The 18,990-nt window shown below is 43.1% G+C and overlaps 1 protein-coding gene across 1 annotated transcript in view; it reads left to right on the forward strand.

Annotated features, from left to right (window-relative positions):
* Dnm3 (dynamin 3) overlaps nucleotides 1-18,990 on the forward strand; it is a 366,727-nt gene that overhangs the window by 138,971 nt on the left and 208,766 nt on the right. The window contains exon 15 of the mRNA XM_013015559.1: nucleotides 5,426-5,539. Coding sequence (XP_012871013.1) covers nucleotides 5,426-5,539 — 114 coding nt within the window. The remainder of the gene's footprint in view (nucleotides 1-5,425; nucleotides 5,540-18,990) is intronic.

The raw sequence follows: 18,990 nt of genomic DNA on the forward strand, positions 1-18,990 counted from the left end.
CACCTCCACCTTCACCTCCACCTCCACCACCTCCACCTCCACCACCTCCACCTCCACCTCCACCTCCACCTTTACCTCCACCTCCACCTCCACCTCCTTCACCTCCTCCACCTCCACCTCCACCTCCACCTCCACCTTCACCACCTCCACCTCCACCTCCTCCACCACCTCCACATCCATCTCCACCACCTCCACCTCCACCACCTCTACCTCCACCTCCACCTCCACCACCACCATCACCATCACCACCTCCACCACCTCCACCTCCACCACCACCATCATCACCACCTCCACCTCCATCACCTCCACCTCCACCTCCACCACCTCCACCATCACCACCACCTCCACCTCCACTACCTCCACCTCCACCATCACCATCATCACCTCCACCACCTCCACCTCCACCACCACCTCCTCCACCTCCACCATCACCATCACCACCTCCACCACCTCCACCTCCACCTCCACCATCATCACCACCTCCACCTCCATCACCTCCACCTCCACCACCACCTCCACCTCCATCACCTCCACCTCCACCTCTACCTCCTCCACCTCCACCTCCACCTCCACCACCTCTACCTCTACCATCACCATCACCACCACCTCCACCTCCTCTACCTCCACCACCACTACCTCCACCTCCACCATCACCACCACCTCCATCACCACCACCACCTCCATCACCACCACCACCTCCACCATCACCACCACCTCCACCACCTCCACCTCCTCCACCTCCACCACCACTACCTCCACCTCCACCACCTCCACCATCACCACCACCACCGCCATCACCACCACCACCTCCATCACCTCCACCTCCACCTCCATCACCTCCTTCACCTCCACCTCCACCGCCTTCACCTCCACCTCCACCGCCTTCACCCCCACCTCCTCCTCCACCACCTCCTCCTTCACCTCCGCCTCCACCTCCTCTATCACCTCCACCACCTCCACCTCCACCTCCACCTCCACCTCCATCACCTCCATCTCTACCACCTCCACCTCCACCTCCTCCATTGCCTCCACCTCCACCTCCACCTCCCCCACCTCCTCCTCCTCTGCTACCACCTCCACCTCCTCCTCCTCCTCCTTATCCTGGGCCCTCTCATGGGGAGTACCATCTTCATCCATGGCTTCTCTTTTCTACTACTCTCCATTCACTTTTCAACCCAGTTAACTCTTGACTCTTCATCCTACCACCACATTGAAAGTAGTGTAGCTAAAGCCTTTGGCCTAGGCATTGGGTTTGAAGTCCTTTATTATGATGGACGTGATGCTCTTAGACACTTACTTGTTGTAGTGTACCATGCCTTTAACTCCCATGGCCTTCCTGCTCTTCTCTGTCTTGATGGGCACCTTGTAAATGCTAGTATTCTCCAGGGACTCCACCTTGCGCCGCTGCTATGTTGCTCCGAGTTGTAGCGGCCTTCAGCATACATGATGACAATTTACATGAGCTACAAGTTCAGAGTTGTAGCGGCCATCGGCATACATGATGACAGTTTACATGAGCTTCAAGTTCAGAGTTGTAGCGGCCATCGGCATACATGATGATAGTTTACATGAGCTACAAGTTCAGAGTTGTAGCGGCCATCGGCATACATGATGATAGTTTACATGAGCTACAAGCTCAGCCCTAATTTCCCCCTTTGCTTTGGAAGTTGCCTCTCTTCTGTGCACCCTACAAGTACCTCAGATCCCATAAGCCCTTGTGTAGATTAATCAGTAATGTGTCTTTCTTATTCCTGCTGATATTTGTAATGGTTGATTCTAAAACACAGTATATCCAAGAGTTTCATAATCATTCTAAACAGCGTATTGTCCAGTAAAAGTAAGATTCACTACCTATATGTATATAACCTTTTGGTAGCTACGCTAAAATTAAAAACAGTAAAGCTGAATTTATTTTTCAAAAGTAGATTTTATTTAACCAAGTTTATGTAGATTATTTCCTTATATATTTTTAAAAGTTAGATTATTAAAAATGCTTTCAAAATTTAAGTTTTGAAAATTGTGTTCATTCTACTACTTCACATTGTAATTAAGAGTGGTCACTGCAGTGCAGATAGCCATGCGTGATTACTTGTTAGTAATTACTCCACCAGCTCTAGAGTCTCCCTTACATGTGCCTCTCTCATCCAGTCCAAAGTCCTGTTGGTTTTATCTTCTAGATGCTCAGTAAACTAATTTTTCTTACCCTTGTACATGATGTCCTTAGTTTGTGCTCTGGTCATTTTTCTCTTAGGTAATGATGATGGTTTATAAAACCCGATTTCTTTATCCCAGGGAGCATGAAAGCACCATTGAAATGCAGTCGTAGGGGTTCACATCCTATGTACAAATACATGGCATGCACATAAAAGAGGAAAACAGATCCAGTTTGTTCATGTTTCATTTATGTATTAATGCCCACATCCCTTCTGTGTATCGCCAAGAGGTCAGTGATAAGACAATAAATATAATAATATATATGTATACCTTTACAATGTGTGGGGGTGCGGTGTGAAGTGGGGTGGGTGCGTGGGTGTGTGGTGCTGGGATTAAACGCAGGGACCTGTGTGTTACAGAGTAGCACCCCACCACTCAGCCGATACCACAGCCTGCCCCACAAATCATTTTAAAAATAGAAAATATATATTTCATTGTTTACACCATACTCCCCAATCTATATTTTGATGTACAGCATATAATTTATGAGCATAACAGTCATACAAAGATTTTTGAAATAAATATTAATGTATTTTTGTCATTCCAGGGTAATGAGATCATTCTGAAATGTAGGGTGTCACTGAACCATTCCATTTTCACCCAAGGTCCTTCTCAGTCCAAACTTTAAAACATACCGTGATTACAAAGGTGATGTCCAGAGGGGTTACAGGTGCGCGAGTCAGGCAGCGAGCGCGTTTCTTTCTGGAAATGTTGCCCTTCCCTGCTCCCTCATGTCGCTGCGCTCGGTGGGTCTCTCACACTTGTTCTTATTTGTCCTTGTCTGTGGATGGGCCTGTGGCCACCTTCCCACGCTCCGGGAGCCCAGAGCCAGTCAGATGCCCCTTCTTCCGACGTGGCACTCCCACCGAGGATTGCGTAAGAGTTCTGTCCTTGAGACGCGACACTGTGCCTTCCTGGGCCTGCTTCCCTCACAACTCTCATACTCGTAAGGTGTGGGTGATGGCATCTGCGGGCTTAAAAACCCAGATGATGACAGGCTTTGAAAATATTTTCATTGAACTAAAATTCATGGTTCCTCTTAATGGTACAACCTGTTGTGTCCATAGGTGAAATGATCATTTGCTTATTGAAACTTTCAGAGCACCTGGAAGGGTTTTTCAAAGTCTAAAGCTAGCCAATAAAATGAAAGAATTAGTAGAATTTCGATTGAAAATATGATTATGTAGGGTAGTGTAAAACAACCTCGGTGAGAAATAATTTAGCCAGCTCTCTTACCAGAACAAGTGCTGTGATCAGTTGCTCTACGGACAATGAAGTTGGGTTTTAGGTATTGTATGTGTACATGCAGGAGTCTTCACATTTCAGTATGAATAAGAATTCCACGCTGGTGGCACACACCTGTCATCCTAGCTGCTCAGGAGGCTGGGATCTGAGGGTCTCTGGTTCAAAGCCAGCCCGGGCAGGAAAGTCCGTGATACTCTTATCTCCAATAAACCACCAGAAAACCAAAAGTGGTGCTGTGGTTCAAGTGGTAGAGTGCTCACCTTGAGCTGAAGAGCTGAGGGACAGTGCCCAGGCCCAGAGTTCAAGCACCACAATTGACCCCACCCTACCTCCTCCCCCAAAAAGAATTCCCTCGGGAATATGTTAAAAATGTAGACCCCTGGGGTTTTCATAAATGTCATGTGATTTGTTCAGAGTGGTAGAAAGCAACGCAATGACTATAATGTAGTTGGTGGAAAGCGTACTTTGAGAGTTAGTGTTTGCATTCTTCTGTAAAGAGTGAGAAGGGGGAATTTTGATCAGTGGAGATAAATTCCATAATCTGGACCTACGAGGAATAGCCCGTGGGTGTCTGTACTTGCACTGGAGCTCCAAAGAGTGACTGAGTCAGGGACGGAGGTCAGCCAGGTCCACAAGTGTGCAGAGACACTTGGAGGAGGACCCAGGAGAACCTTCCTCAGTGGATCATTTTCTCCTCAACCAGGCCTTTCTCCTTTAACTAGAAAACCAACATCTGATTGTTACAGCATTTTCATCAATTTTAGGAACTGATACCTAGTCATTCAATGTGGGTTTGTTTTTTTTTGCTATTTTATGATAATTCTGGTAGAGGGCAGAGTTTTACCTTTGGAATACCATCAGCCAATCGCAGATACAATTGTATTTCTGGTTCGATGACAGCAAAGCTAGCTGGCACAGAGGATAGAGTAAACTGTTACATCATGTGGAAGAGTTTCCTTTTACAACCACTGTGAGGGAACAAATGATTTTCTGTTAAATGCTACTTATAAATAATTTCCATCAAACCTGAAACCTAAGTTGTGTTGCTTATTTATGTATTTATTTATGTTTTTATGTATGTATATATTTATTTATTGTTGATCATGGGGCTTGAATGCAGGGCATGGGTGCTGTCCCTGAGCTCAAATTTTGCTCAAGGCTAGCAGTCTACTACTTTGAGCAACCGCTTCTAGTTTTCTGGTGGTTAATTGGAGATAAGAGTCTCACAGTGACTTTCAGCCTAAGCTGACTTTGAACCGTGATCCTCAGATCTCAGCTTCCTGAATAGTTAGGATTACACTGGCACCAAGATGTGTTTTAAAATTTGAATACTATGTAAAGATTTTTATGAAGATGCTGCATGTTTTGTGTGTGGCACTCAACAGAAGTAGCTGGCTAAATCAGGGCCATTAAAAATCCTCCAACTTTTAATTTTAGTTCATGATTTCAGCTTTTCTCCTCTATCAGGATCTTCCTGGCTGGTAACAAGGAGCTCATTGGTTGGTTTGAGTTTCTGCTTTTCTCCCTTTTCTGGCCATTCTCTGCTGTAGATCCTAATGAGCTTCAAAGCAGGCAGACAAGTGGACCAGCAGGCTGGAAGGAGAGAAGAGGCAGTGGGCATGGAGTGTCTGTTGTTCATCCAATCAACGAAATGCGTTTTAATTGTGGCAGCCGTGCCATAAATAGGCCTGGCACCAGTCTGCTCGGCTGCCCCATTTCATTCCTGTCTGTTTCAGTCACTCTGCTCCCACCAGGCAAAGAGTTTATTCACCAATGGAAAAGACCTCTTCCTGGTCATCTTCAGTTTTAGCAGCGATGTCCTCTTGAATAGCTCAATAGAAGTTGAGTTTTAGGAGAACAGGCTGTTCTTATTGCAATTTATAACTTGTTTTGACTTCAGGAGTCCAAGGATGCAGTCTCCATTGGCTTGTGTTAAACTCTTCTGCTGGTGTCTGCTCTCTTGCAGGTCATTCGTAAGGGCTGGCTGACCATCAGCAACATTGGCATCATGAAAGGGGGCTCCAAGGGATACTGGTTTGTCCTCACTGCAGAAAGCTTGTCCTGGTATAAAGATGACGAGGTAAGACCCCGAGTAATGCAGTTTTCTTGTAATGTGTTTCTAAACTTGCATGAACCGGATCTTGTTGTGGTAAACAGTTTTCACAATGCAGGCGTCCGCTGTCTATTAGTGGGAGGTAGCTTTGAACATTTATTTAATAGATATTTAATTTGACAATATGCCCTCACATTCCTTTTCCTGCTTGCTTCTCTGGTGTAATTGTATCTTGCTTCTCTGAAGAAATTGAGTTAGAGATCAGTCATTGGAAACTTTTATCCTTTATGATAATATGCGGTCGCAGGTGCTGTGAGTGCAATTTTTATTAAGTAGTGTGTTTAAAAAGCCTAAGGTAATAGGACATCTTGAGAGAGAAATTGCTAACACCAGTGCAGTTAGTGAGGCCCGTGGACACTGTTGCTGTGGCGTCTGCCGGACACGGAAGACGTGGAAGGTCCTCCTTCAAGTGGCCCCTGGTCATTGTTGATACAAGGTTTCTCTTTTTTTGAGAATTTGACATCTCTGTAGAAGCAGAAATTATGATCATTATGGTACTCTGCTTTATATTAGATGGGAATCATTTTGGTCCTGTGACTTATTATTCATTTATATAAAAGTGCACCAAAAAGTTATATTAGTCTTACAGAACCATTTAGAGGCTATAAGTTATGTAGAGCTAGATTTTAGTTGGCATAGATGGAGGGTGAGTATGTTTTAGAAATTTTAACAGCTCAGGTCTGACCTGTTTTTAATTCAACATAAAATGCTGCTTATAATTCAGCATGAAAACATTATATAAAATACTCTATGATGGCAAAACTATAGAGGGGTGTAATTATCACAATTTTATTTGGCTATAAAGGGCATGCAAATCAGAGTTAAAAATCCTTTCTATCTTACTGTAATATGTTTTTGGAAGTACCGCAAGTTGCATTTTTCAGTTCTTGCAAGAGATCATTCGTGTCTTACAATGCTTTCCATTTTCCACATGCTTTTTTATGTAGACAATTTGATGATTAACTTTAACTTCAGTAAAGGAATTCAAATTCTCTGGAAATGTCAAAACATATGTACTATTTAAGAGCTTATTTTCACTTTTTTTTTTTGTAACTGACCTTGATCAACATTGAGGTTGGTCCTGTGAGTCTGGGGTTGGCAGTGAATTCTCTCCTGTGCTGACTGCTTACGCACCCTGTCCTGGTGTGGGAAGCTTGGGCTGGGAGGTACTTCTTCCATGGAAAGGTCAGCAAACAGATGACCTTTGCTGAGCTCTTTAAATCATACTGCTACCCTAGGAGAGGTGTGATTCATCTTGCTTTTTGCAAATGAGAAAACAAAAGTAAACACTATACCACCATTACCACCACCAACTCCTTTCAAAACACTCCCGACAGCTTGGAAAGCCATTTCTACAGGAGCTCTGTCTCTTACTAAAGAAGCATCTCTTCCGCCTCCTGGCTCCTCGGCTGTCCGCGTCATTTTCCACTCTGCTTCTCTTCCCCTCTTTTTTTTGGGGGGGGGGGTCCGGTCGTGGGGCCTGAACTCTGGGCCTGGGCGCTGTCCCTCAGCTCTTCAGCTCAAGGCTAGCGCTCTACCACTTGAGCCACAGCACCACTTCCGGCTTTTTTCTTTTTGCTTATGTGGTGCTGAGGAATCGAACCCAGGGCCTCGAGCATGCAAGGCAAGCGCTCTACCACTGAGCCACCTTCCCAGCCCTCCCTTCCTCTCTTGCCAGAGCTGTAGCTGTAGACTGCCCGAGCCTGCTGGCCTGGCAAAGAGAGGGCGCGGTGCGGGTTGCTGCTCGCTGTGGGTGCAGCATGTAACAGGTAGTTATGAGGGACGTTGTGGATTGAGGCTGGAGGGAAAAAGGAAGTGAGGAATTCGAGCAGAAAGTCTCAGAAGAGTGGAGCTCGGACTGATGACTGGCTTCATGAATTTCCACTCCAGTCACCTGAGAGCATCCACTTTTAAATGATGCTTAAATTTCATGAGGGCCTTGAGTCACAGTTCAGGTAGATCAGATTAAAGATGATTCTGTGTACAGCCTTGAAAACTGGACATTTTGGACTTCTTTTGTGAAAATAAGCTATGGTTCCCATTTAATTGTTGGAGTCGCCTTGGATGACGTGTGAGGGAATATATTGTTGAGCATGTGCTAATTTCCACTTTCAGAGACTTAGGCTGGTGATGGTGGCCTCGGTGTTGGCTGGGTTGACTTAACTGATATTTCTTATGTAATCATCTGGACAAGCGCTCATTTTTGTATCAGTGATTGGCACAAATGTAAAAAACTCCCTGAAAATAGGAGACAATTTTTTTTCCCAAGCCCGGGGGTCAAACCTGGGCTCTCTGCGATGGGGCTGAAGCCCAGCCCTAGCCCTAGTTCTTTGGTTGTGAGTTTCTCCATTGAGGCTGAGAAGAAGAGATGTACCTTGTAGAAGCCTGGTAACAGAAAAGGTCTGCTGCACCCACACCTGGCGGCTGGTGAACGGAAGGTGCTTGGCATTTGCTGTATGAATAGCTGTTGAGGAAAAGAACAAACTGGGTGCCCCGAGAAGGTTGGTGGGAAGTAGGCCTGGGTGTAAAGAGAGGCAGTGTGGAGCGTCTGCTGAAGAGCGGGACTCCGTGCTCTGGGGAGTGATGCGCCAGGGGCGGCGTTGCTGGGGAGCCTCCAAGCCTTCAGCTTTTCATTCTCGTTGGATCGGCAAATGTGCCTATTGTCTTGATGGGACTCCATGTGACCCATAGAGGAAGACACAGCTCTCCTCAAGGTAAAGATGAGGTGGAGCTGTGGCGTGCCCAGCTGTGGGAGCCCAGCACACTGCCACACCGAAGCAGAACGAGGGACCAGCAAGGGCTGCCCCCCCCGACAGTGGCAGAGCACACGGACACGGCCCTCTGTTAGAAAGCAGGGACCAGCAAGGGCTGCCCCCGACAGTGGCAGAGCACACAGACGCGGCCCTCTGTTAGAAAGCAGGGACCAACAAGGGCTGCCCCCCAACAGTGGCAGAGCACACAGACGCGGCCCTCTGTTGGACACGGCTTTCCCAAACGGGGTGAGTGTACTTCCCCGCGCGGGGCCCGCTGAAGATGGTGAGCCATTGCACAGGAGCCAGGAGCCCCGGAGGGGATTGCACAGGGAGCACGTTGCTCTGGCCGTGTCCTCTCCTCTGGAGGACGGATGGAAAGGAGGGCACTAGAGACGGGGAGACCTTTCAGAAGTGACTGTTCACTTGAGTGAAAGATGGCAGTGATAAAACAAAAACGCCTGTCCATGAAACACCAGCCCCACATGGCTTCCAGGATGACATCTGTGGTAAAAGGAAAACCTGCAGGCGCGATGGCTGGCGCCGTGGGCAGAGGGGTGCAGTGGCGCGGGTGCGGCGTGCAGGCCCCTCGCTCTCCTGCGACCCAGCGCCTCCCTGGAACGGTCCCCCCAGGGGCCCGCATGCATCACTCCACGCTCTTGGTCTCTGTCCTTGAAAACAACGCCCCAGTGTCTTCCTGCGGTGTCGTTCTCTGACCCAGCGCCTTCCGGACGTTTACCATTTCATGTTGGGAAATAGAATATGTGGGAGGCGGGGCTTCTTAAAGAGCTGCGCATGTTAGATACCGTGAGGGGCTCAGACCTGCTTCTTCAGCAAGACAAACCCACCCGTGGGTTCTTATTTATTTATTTCGGTATTGGAGACTGAGCTCAAGGCCTGTGCTTGCTCGGCAGATGATCTGCCTCTTAAGCAACACGCTGCCGCTCCTTTTGCTTTTAGCTTGCTTTTCAGATAGTCTCATGCTTTTGCCCATCCGGCCTTGACCTACGATCTTCCTTCCTCTGGGTTTTAGGCCTGTATCACCCTGCTCGGCCCCTGTGTTAACCAAGAATTAGAGGTATCTGCCCAGGCTGTCATAGGCAACATGCTGTCAGACAACTCTGCATAACGGTTTGCAGCTATGAGTTAGCATAAGACCCTCAACATGTTTCTAATGTTTCCACCATCTAAGCATGAAGCATGTATAGACTGGAGTTTGGGAATGGGTACAATGTATTATTTGAATGCCGTTCACAATTCTCTGCCACCTATGTCCCAAGCTATGCTAAGACCTCAGGCTGAGCATGCAGCTCAGCGGGAGAGCACTTGGCTCACAGTGCAGTGTCCTGGGGTTGATCCCAGAGCCAAAAATGGCTAACAGAGATCGCACAGGCGCCCTTTATAGTACAGTGAGTGTGGCAGACACGGTCAAGCTGCCTGCTGGGCTGTGTCATTTTCTCCCGCTTCACTCCTGAGTAGGTGCTGTCTGCAGTGTGAAGGGAGACGTGCCATCCTCTGTCTGCCGCAGAGTCAGGCAGTTCGCAGTGGTCACCGGAAGCGTTTGCCTAAGGCCCTGTGCACTCAAGCTAACAGGTGGCCTCCGGCCCCAGACTCCCCCTCGTGCACGCGCACGCTCACGCTCACGCTGGCAGGGCTGCGCGGCAGCTTCTGGTTCACCCCCCTCCGGCCCCACGGCCAGCGTGCTCATTTCCAGCCTGGGGGGCGAGGGGCGGGACGTGGCGCGGACACGCGGCCTGGAGATCTGAGATGACGGCTCTTCGCGGTTGTGATCTCAGCCAAAATCACAGCGAGCCTGATTTGCATTCCTGGCCTTTCCTGAAGATTTAGAGAAGAAATAGATCAACTCGCACAGGCTCAGTTAGGACATTGTGTGGCACGCCACCTAGCAGTGTTCAGTTGATGTGTGCGCACTTGTGACATGATGTATCTGACAGCTCTGGCCCTTTTTGGCCCAGCGTGGACTGTATCAGCTCTGTCCTTGGGCCTCGCTCAGTGCTGAGAGCAGAACATCTCAAAGCCAGAGTTCTTCTCGTTCTAATTTTACATGTAGGTGTAAGATTATATGCCTATACATATCTATATACATGTATGTATATCTGTAAACATATGTATGCACATATGTTTTATGTACATATTTACATATACATATGCACATATAATCTAGTTTTATATACTAAAAATATGCTCATCTGTTAACATCTGGTCTAGCTTTTCCTGCAGGTTCACCCAAACTAGTGAATATGTTCAACCAACTCAAACAGCAAGTTGTTTTCATGTAATAAGCTCTCAAGTTAGCGCTGGGTGTAAAAGAGCCTTTTCCTGTAAATCGCCTAACCTGCTTAAACCTGCAAGGCCAACCTGCTCACCTTGTTCCCTAGGATGAGCACCATTGTAAAGGTTAACGTTCACTGACGATTCCTAGTTTCCAAGCAGGAACCCACCAACACTCGGTTTACATTCTCCAGTTTTGAGATTGAAGGAAAATAAAGGACTTAGCCAGTCGCTAAGTGTTAGTGCTATATTCTTAATCAGCAGAACATTTTCTAACGAGCGTTTTCCGAGCTCCTGTTAGATTGCTGGCACTATCTTAGGCACCAAAGATAGAATGGTTCGCAGACAATCCACATGGAGGATATTCCCAGCAGAAGAAATGCAAAGCACACAAATCAGGAGCAAAACCTGTCAGAGGCAACAAGGAAGCAAAGCCAGCAGTGTGCTGGACATGCAGCTTGCCTGGGTGGGTGGGTGTGGAGGGTCGGAGAAGGTTTGTGTGAATGTGCTTGTCAGACCCAGTGTGCTTGTTTGCATTAATATGCTTGTCTGGTGAGTTTAAGGAACGGGATTAAGCCCAGGGGGACTAGAGCAGAGAGAAAGGATGCTAAGGTTGGAGGGATTTGACTGTCAAGAGGGGTAAAGCCTTCTTAAAGTTCCTAAACTGGGGAGTCAGGTGATGAGATTGAGGTTTTTACAGAGGCATGAGCTGTGAGGCAGTGTACGTTCTTCTCCCAGTGAGAGGAGCACTCGTTAAATGCCGCCCAGTAAAGGTCTGATCGACCTAGTCAGGAGGAATGTCAGGAGACCATGCACCGATTCACCATGTCACAGCCTATCAAGTACTCGAGTTACAGGGTGAGATGGCCACCACCGGTGGATTGTTCTACAGCCACTAACTCTCATCACTGAGGATGAATGACTTTTTCCCCTCCTCTGACCAAATGTAGTTTCCTGGACTGAAGATTATTTAAGCTAAAAAATAAATAAATAAAAATTTCAATGGTTATTTTCACACAAAAGTATGTATCTTACAATTATTGGTAGTTTAGAACAAAGCAAGTTATTGAGCATAAAATAGAAACTGTAATTGCAAAGGGATTTTCAGTCCCAATAATTTTACATTAATATATTAATGTCACAATTTGGGAAGGTGCTGACCTTTCTTTAAAATATTTCCTAAGTGTAAATTTTACATGACTAGGTCATTCTGATGGAAGGAGAAAGAGGCTTTTTTTTAATATCAATGATTAAAAATGTATAAATATGCACATTTTAATAGTTAAAATATCTGAAGCCTGGTTATACGCTCCCCCCCAAAAAAAATAGTTTGTCAGTGTTCTATTTATGTAGCCCAGTATTCAGATTAAAATCATAATGGCATATTCTTAGGAAGGTAGAATAATGTAACAGAAACAGTTCCAAAGGAAATACACTAACCTTACACTGTTGAAGAACATCCAAAATCTGAATCAAAATAAGAGCATTCCTTGGACTCCGGAAAAAAATTACAGGCCTCATTTTTGTAAGTCGAAATGTTTGGATAGCTTGATAAGGAGATTATATAATTTCCTTATAGGGATATTTATTTAGTACTGTTTTATTGTGTAATTGTAACTGATGACAAATGTATCTTTGGTAATAGGAAACAAAATGACAGCTCTCTCCCTTGATAGGCAAAGTTATGAGTCTTTGGCTTCCCAGAAATCTCCAGTGAGTGCCCTTTTCATTTTTATGTATGCTTTCAAGACTGAGCCCGTTTCTGACGGAGCTAGCCAGCCCAGACCCTCCTTGAGGAAACGTTGGGCTGCCAAAAGGAAAGGTAAAGGCCGGATGTAAGTCCGTCTGTATCACTGAGACTTCATTTTACAGTTGCGTGTGCATCTGTGCACACACAAAGGATCTTCCGTTATATGATGTTGAGTGTAGGCAAGCATTTCCACGTTCTGGCCTTATCCAAAAATGTACAATCTTGAAAAAAGTGATCTTTACTACACTGTGATGGGCAGTGCTGTTTAAAGTTACTAAAAATACTTTTAGATCCAAACCCATTCTCCAGTAGCACTGTTGGTCCCATTCAAGTTTCCCTTTATAGTGCCTTTCCCCAAGAACACAATTTTAAATGTGGTTCACACGATGAATTGGTCGTGTGAAACATTTCACATGTTTTAACAGGTCAAACATTCTTGCAAGATTTTTTGAGAGCTGAATAAAAATTGTTTTTACACAATGTTAACCTCATGTTTTATATGAAAAGAATACTTTAAATCTTATCTTGGAGGGCTTCACTTTGAGGTAACTCTCCTGACCCCTGAGCTTTCTCTGTGATTTGGGTGTACAACAGCAGGCTCCTTAATGCTGTGCTGGAATGCTTACATATTATTCCAGCCCCCTTCCCCCCATGCAGAAGGAGTCCACATTGGGCTCTTGAAGGTAGGGTTTGCTAGCTGCAGGACCTATCAGGCATTTAAAATTGGGCAGGACTGTAAAGATTCCATGAGACATTTGTACGTTGTCTTCCTGCTTATATTTTGCACTTTGTGAAGTGTTGTTTGAGACTTTGCTATTCATGGGACTTGAAGGTAAAAAACTCCCTGCAGAGCACAATAACTCTTACAGAAGCTGAAATAGCTTTTAGTCCACACATTTATTTAAGTGTGAGGCCTTTAGCTTTAATCATATTTTCATGTCATAAATTTGCCCATCATTCAGTTTTTGTTGGTGGTGTTTGTTGTTTTTATCTTCAAGAAAACATACTGCTGTTAGGTTTGGCTTAAATACTAAAAAAAAGTCAGGAATTTGGAACCTTATTGGACTCTTCGCCTTGGTGAAGTCATTTTAAGAGTGAATTATCAGAAAAGAAAATAGTTTGCTTTCACTTCAAGACATATACTTTTCAAGACACATACATGAAAATACTGAGTTATCAATTGAAAAATTAATGAGGCCATGGATTACATTTTTAAAGCTTGACTAAAAGCTAAGAAAAATAAGAATTTTAAGTGCTGAAAATTAAAAAAAATTATGAACCAAAGCAAAGCTGATAAAGTTCTAAATTTACCCATCTTCCTACTTTTTACCTTTAGAAGTTGAAATAGCCAATATACAAAAGTGTCCCTGATTGTTTTGCCTCCGTTAACAGTGTAGAAATTGAAGTTCTGGTATTTCCTCGAGAAACAGGCACACATGCCATGCTCAGCTGGTGGCTACTTTGCTTATGCTTTTGAAAACACGGAAATCCTTGCACCTCTTATGAGCATGAATGCTGATGTGAATGGAGTAAACAAAAACTGACTCCATAAATTCCACTCTGACAACTGTTAATGCAAACCTCATCTTAACTGAACATTGACATAGATTCCAATCTATTCATGTCATGACACTTGAAAATACTAAAGTTTCAATTTCCACATTCCGCTCATGAAAAGGAAGAAAACTGTTATTGAAAATTATTTGGGAACCATTTTAACTGTGTTTTTACCTCGACCAGACCCTTAAGAGTTCCTCAACTCAAAATATTTGTCCATCTGGAATATTATTTTCTACTTATTCTTTTCATGTCCCTTCTCCCCTGAAAAAGTCACAGTGGAGAAAACTGTTCTTAGTTTACAATTTATTCCTTGTCAAACATCAGACTGAAGTTGTATTTTGTATTATTGATTTTTCTATATTGATTATGGAATGCCACAAAGAGGTATACAATAATCAGCAAGGGTAGGGATTTTCTGACAATTATTAGGAAAACAAGTATAGAAAGCACAGGAACATTTTAAGAAGTGGGTTTTATTATATTTCATAGGCATCACTCACTTTACTTTGGCTGGGGTGTAATAATCTGAATTAAAATAAAATAATGATACAGTGAATTAAGTATGAATCAGCAACAGTTGGAAGCACCAGGCCCCCAGCCCCTCTCCTGGGTCGAAGCGCGTGGTGTGGTGGCTGGAGGGCAGCCTCCTCTCAGTGGCTGGTTGTTGCTCAGGCCGGGCTGTCGTGTGACTGCCTGTCTGTGCCTGCTGTACAGGTGAGCGGATGGTCTGCACAGCAAGTGTAGACAGGCAGACACATGACAACTCTGTCCAGCCAGGCCCTGCGTCCGCCTCGCGTCCTCTGCCCAGGGGCCCATGCAGTCAGCCTGCTTTCTGCTCAGGGACAGACGCAGTCAGCCTGCTTTCCAGATTTGGTGATTTGGGAGGGGAAGAGGAAAGGGAGAGAAACACACAACAGATTTAAACATTAAAACATTATAGACCTAAAAACAAGTCAGACTTTGGACTTTTGTTCCAAATGTGCTAACATGGAAAACGGACACAACAGAATACTCACATTAAGATTTTTAAAGGAAAAAGAGTTTTAAACACAAGGTTTATTTTTAAACCCAGTTCCTATTATTACTAGCCCACATACAGAGTTCAGACTAATTAAACCAGATTGCTTTTTTCACAAAAACTATGTATATTTTAATACTGACGTGCAAGATAAAGACTATATTTATTTGTGTTTCTTGTAGTAACTAAGTACCTCAGCCTGGCCCATGGGGGAAGGGAATGTTGTTTACATGTTAACAGCAGACGTTTTCTAAGTAATTAATGAGTTTACTGTATTTGGTAACCCCATCAGTGGACTCTGGTATTTGATGCTTTGATCATGGGATTTTTGCAAGAGAATGTATTTATTTATTTTAGCCAATGCAATTTTGTGCAGCAGGAATTTACTTAAATTTCTCACTTTCTTTTTAAGCGAAACATTTCTAAGTTTGGATATGTATGTGAATCAAATAAAAGGTACTTTTGAGCTTATGTCTCTCTTAATTAACTAGAGGGCCATGCCATAAATCTAAGGTAGAGACTAAGAAGCTGGTATCCACAGTGCTGGGCAGGCCATCTTTTGGACACTGTTAGTGAAATTATAGTTACTACAAAGTAGCCCTCTACACACAGGGAAGGAAAGTTCACATCACATCCCAATATTACATGGGAGAGAATATACAGATATAAAATATAACTCTGGCGAGTTCAGAATACTTGCGGTTCTTTTAATATTAATGAGCAGTTCATACTATAGAGGAATTTAACAGTTTCCATCCCCCCCTTTAAAATCCACAGTATTTATAATTAAACTTCAAATAAGTGGAATTTCTTTAAAAGCTATCAAATACACAATATTATCCACACAGTAGTATACTATGAAAAATAGGAGCATTTTCAAAGAACTTCAAAGAAAACAAGTCCTTTGTTATTTACCTTTAATTGTGAAATTTGAGGAAAAATAGCAAATAAAAACTTCATGATGAGAATAATAAGTTTTAGAGACTGAGAAAACAGCTTTGCTCTACACATTCAAAGTCTTATGCAATTACTGGGTAAAAAAATTTAAACAAAGAATTGATCCGTGCCATTTTCTGGGTTTATTTAATTTCAAGATAATTAATAATCTGTTTCTGGACATCACTTCAAAACCTTCAATAAACTTGGCTACTAATTAAATAATGACAAAGATAGAGGGTGTAAAACACAATACCTAAAAATGCTTCATTGTTGGTACTACACTCAGTTCAACAGAAAATATTTTGGAATGACTCACATGGAGACACTGGTAGAAATTAAAAACTACTGTAATTTTATATAGTTTCCCCTCTCCCCCATAAATAATTTGATCCAGTTTACTGTGTTCAATTAAAGGAATGATGCATGCAACCTGAAAAAATAAAAGATATTTGTGAGTTCATCTACTGTCCTTTAATATAAAACAGTTTAAGTAAACCAAGGTATCCAAAACTTTTGAGCCTGAAAAATCCTAAGTGTTTTTAAGTGGGGGAAAACGTCTTGCTGAAAAATGGGGGGTGCGAGGAAGCTTGTTCTCCTCTTAAAATTTTGACAATTTATACTCCTTATTAAAAAAATACAATTGCAGTAAATATCATTTCATAGTTATGTCGAATCTGCCTCTATTCTTGTTAAGAAATAAGAGACTAAGAAAAAAATAAGATTTGTTTTCTTATCTCTAAAACTATAGGGTGAATACTATTTTTTATCATTTAAAACCTGAGTCAAAGTACATATGAAAGAGCTATTGCATTTCTGTAATACTATGTAATTTTAATATTCATATACCTTATTTCCTTTTTATCTTTTATTCCTTCAAAATTAAATGCAAAAAAGAATTATCCTCTCAATCTCTTGTAAATTGAACTAAACCAACTCCAAAAAAACTGAGTATGACAATAAGTAGAAAATTCACAATGAAGATTTAATAGTTTCCCTTCACTTACTTCGTTAACCCAGTTTATTAAAAACCTGTTAATAAGAAGCATCGGAAAAGGGGTTATTTATATCTATATAACTTTCAGGACAAGAAAGCAAAAAGGATTTAAAGGAAGAAAGTTTCAGTCTTAAGAATTTCCCGTGTCCGGTTAGAGCCTGACCTAGTTATTTTAAGCTGGGATTTCTAGGTTATAGATAGCCCCATGGTTATTATTTGGACATTAATGGGTTGGTTGAGCTTAGATAAGTGTACAATGGGTTGTTTTTTTAACAGAGCAAATCCCTTCTAGGTAATAGAGTTTTGACTTCTCTGAGGATGGACATTTGTGGACGAGGGACTTCTTAAACTTTACCAAGTACTTTCTTTTTAGGTCTTACAACAACTTTTAAGGATTCCACAAAAGAAAAAAAAAACAGAGGGAGAGAGATGTGTTTTTTTTTTTTTCATTAGGATTTTTATGCCTAAACACTTTCCCACAAAGCGAAATACTTGGGTGGTCTGTAGCTAGAGGAAAGGGGGGGGGTGGGTAGATAGTATATTTTGTTCTTTGAAAAGCATAGACATGATCTGGGCCAAAAGCTCAGGAAAGATAGTTGTAAAACTATTGACTAATTGTAGGAAAGCTATCAGTGTGAAACTCTGTCCCATAATAAATAAACTTCCTTTGATTTTGAGATCTATGGGTTAGAAAAAATAGGTTTGAAAATATAAATGGGCTGTTTTGTGTTCAGTGTCTCCAGTTCTAGAGTGTTGGTTTTGAAAGCGAAGGCTCTGAGTTTCCTTTCTCTTAGATGGCTGCAGACATTCTTTTAACCCAGTGCTTAATCTAATTTATTCATCATCCTGGAGAAAACTAACTATGGAATCTCCATGAAGTGCAATTTGGAGACATACAGCAAACAGCTCTCTCTTTCTGACCCCATACAGTGTTTCAATTTTAATACTTACGTGTACCATTACATCCAGAGGCAATTTTAGTTGAAGATGTTCACTGTTGGATACTTTCTTCTGGAATTGATTCCATGGTTCCTAAAATATTTGTATGTCCCCTTATCAAGTAAGGCGATAAATAAAATAAAATTAAGCATTATTCTAGTTACCTCAGAATGGAGACATTGTATTTTTACAACGCCACGTGTAACCATGGACATACACCCCAGTGTGCATCCACCCAGTAGAGGCTCATAAATCCTTTAACTCTAATCATTAAGTTAGCTCCTGTAACTTAAAATTAAGAATACTTCCTGTCTGTGTTGCTTCATAGATGGGTTTTTAGATCTCCGTGGAACACATTACAGTGAATTCTTGGTTACCTCTTTACGTGGTATTTTTTTGTATTTCTACTCCTGGAATCATGCCAAGGACACTTTTATGTGCTGTTCATCTGCAGACTAAAAACTCATCCCTTGGAGAGAAAATAGGTACAAGGCAGTAGGGGTGAGTTCCTTTTAAACAGAAATGACATTTAATATGAAGAAAGTAAATTAAATATGCATCAAATGAAAGAAAGTTATAGATTTCAGTCATTTCAAGTACAAAAAAAATCACAGATTTTGAGAAATCTTACACATTGCCAAATACTTGGTAACTATTCATCGTCTTTAGTAAGAGTATCAGTGAGTAAAACTACATTTCTTAAAAAAAATACGCGGCTGTAAATTAGTAGGATTTAAGGTTTTTTATGTAAAAGAAACTATAGATTTCTTTTAAAAATCTGAATTGTTCTATTAAACATCAGAATGAAACTCAGAAAATACAAGGATGAATTTGCTTTATTGTTTAGGTTAAAATGACTTAATTTCTCCTTGCTGTTTGTGTTTTAATGGGGTGGTTTTAGGTAAAACACACCGCAAGGAGAGGTAAGGGGCTCAGGGAGGCCATGTGTGACCAAGTGTCTGGCAGGGAGGCCTCGAGCGACCTGGGCTGCCGGGAAGGCCCGGCTCAGAACAGAGGCGCCAGCGACTCCCCCCAGAGCTTCCCTCGGGAGACCCACCTCTGAGCTCTGTGCCACGGCCTTGCGGCCCAGACCTGGGCATTACTGTGCCATGCGGGCTGGCTTCAGGGCTGGCTCCCCCCCACCCCGTCCTCCCTCCCCTGCCTCCCCTCTCCCCT

Source organism: Dipodomys ordii, unplaced genomic scaffold, assembly GCF_000151885.1.
Source record: "Dipodomys ordii isolate 6190 unplaced genomic scaffold, Dord_2.0 Scaffold27, whole genome shotgun sequence".
Lineage (NCBI taxonomy): Eukaryota > Metazoa > Chordata > Mammalia > Rodentia > Heteromyidae > Dipodomys > Dipodomys ordii.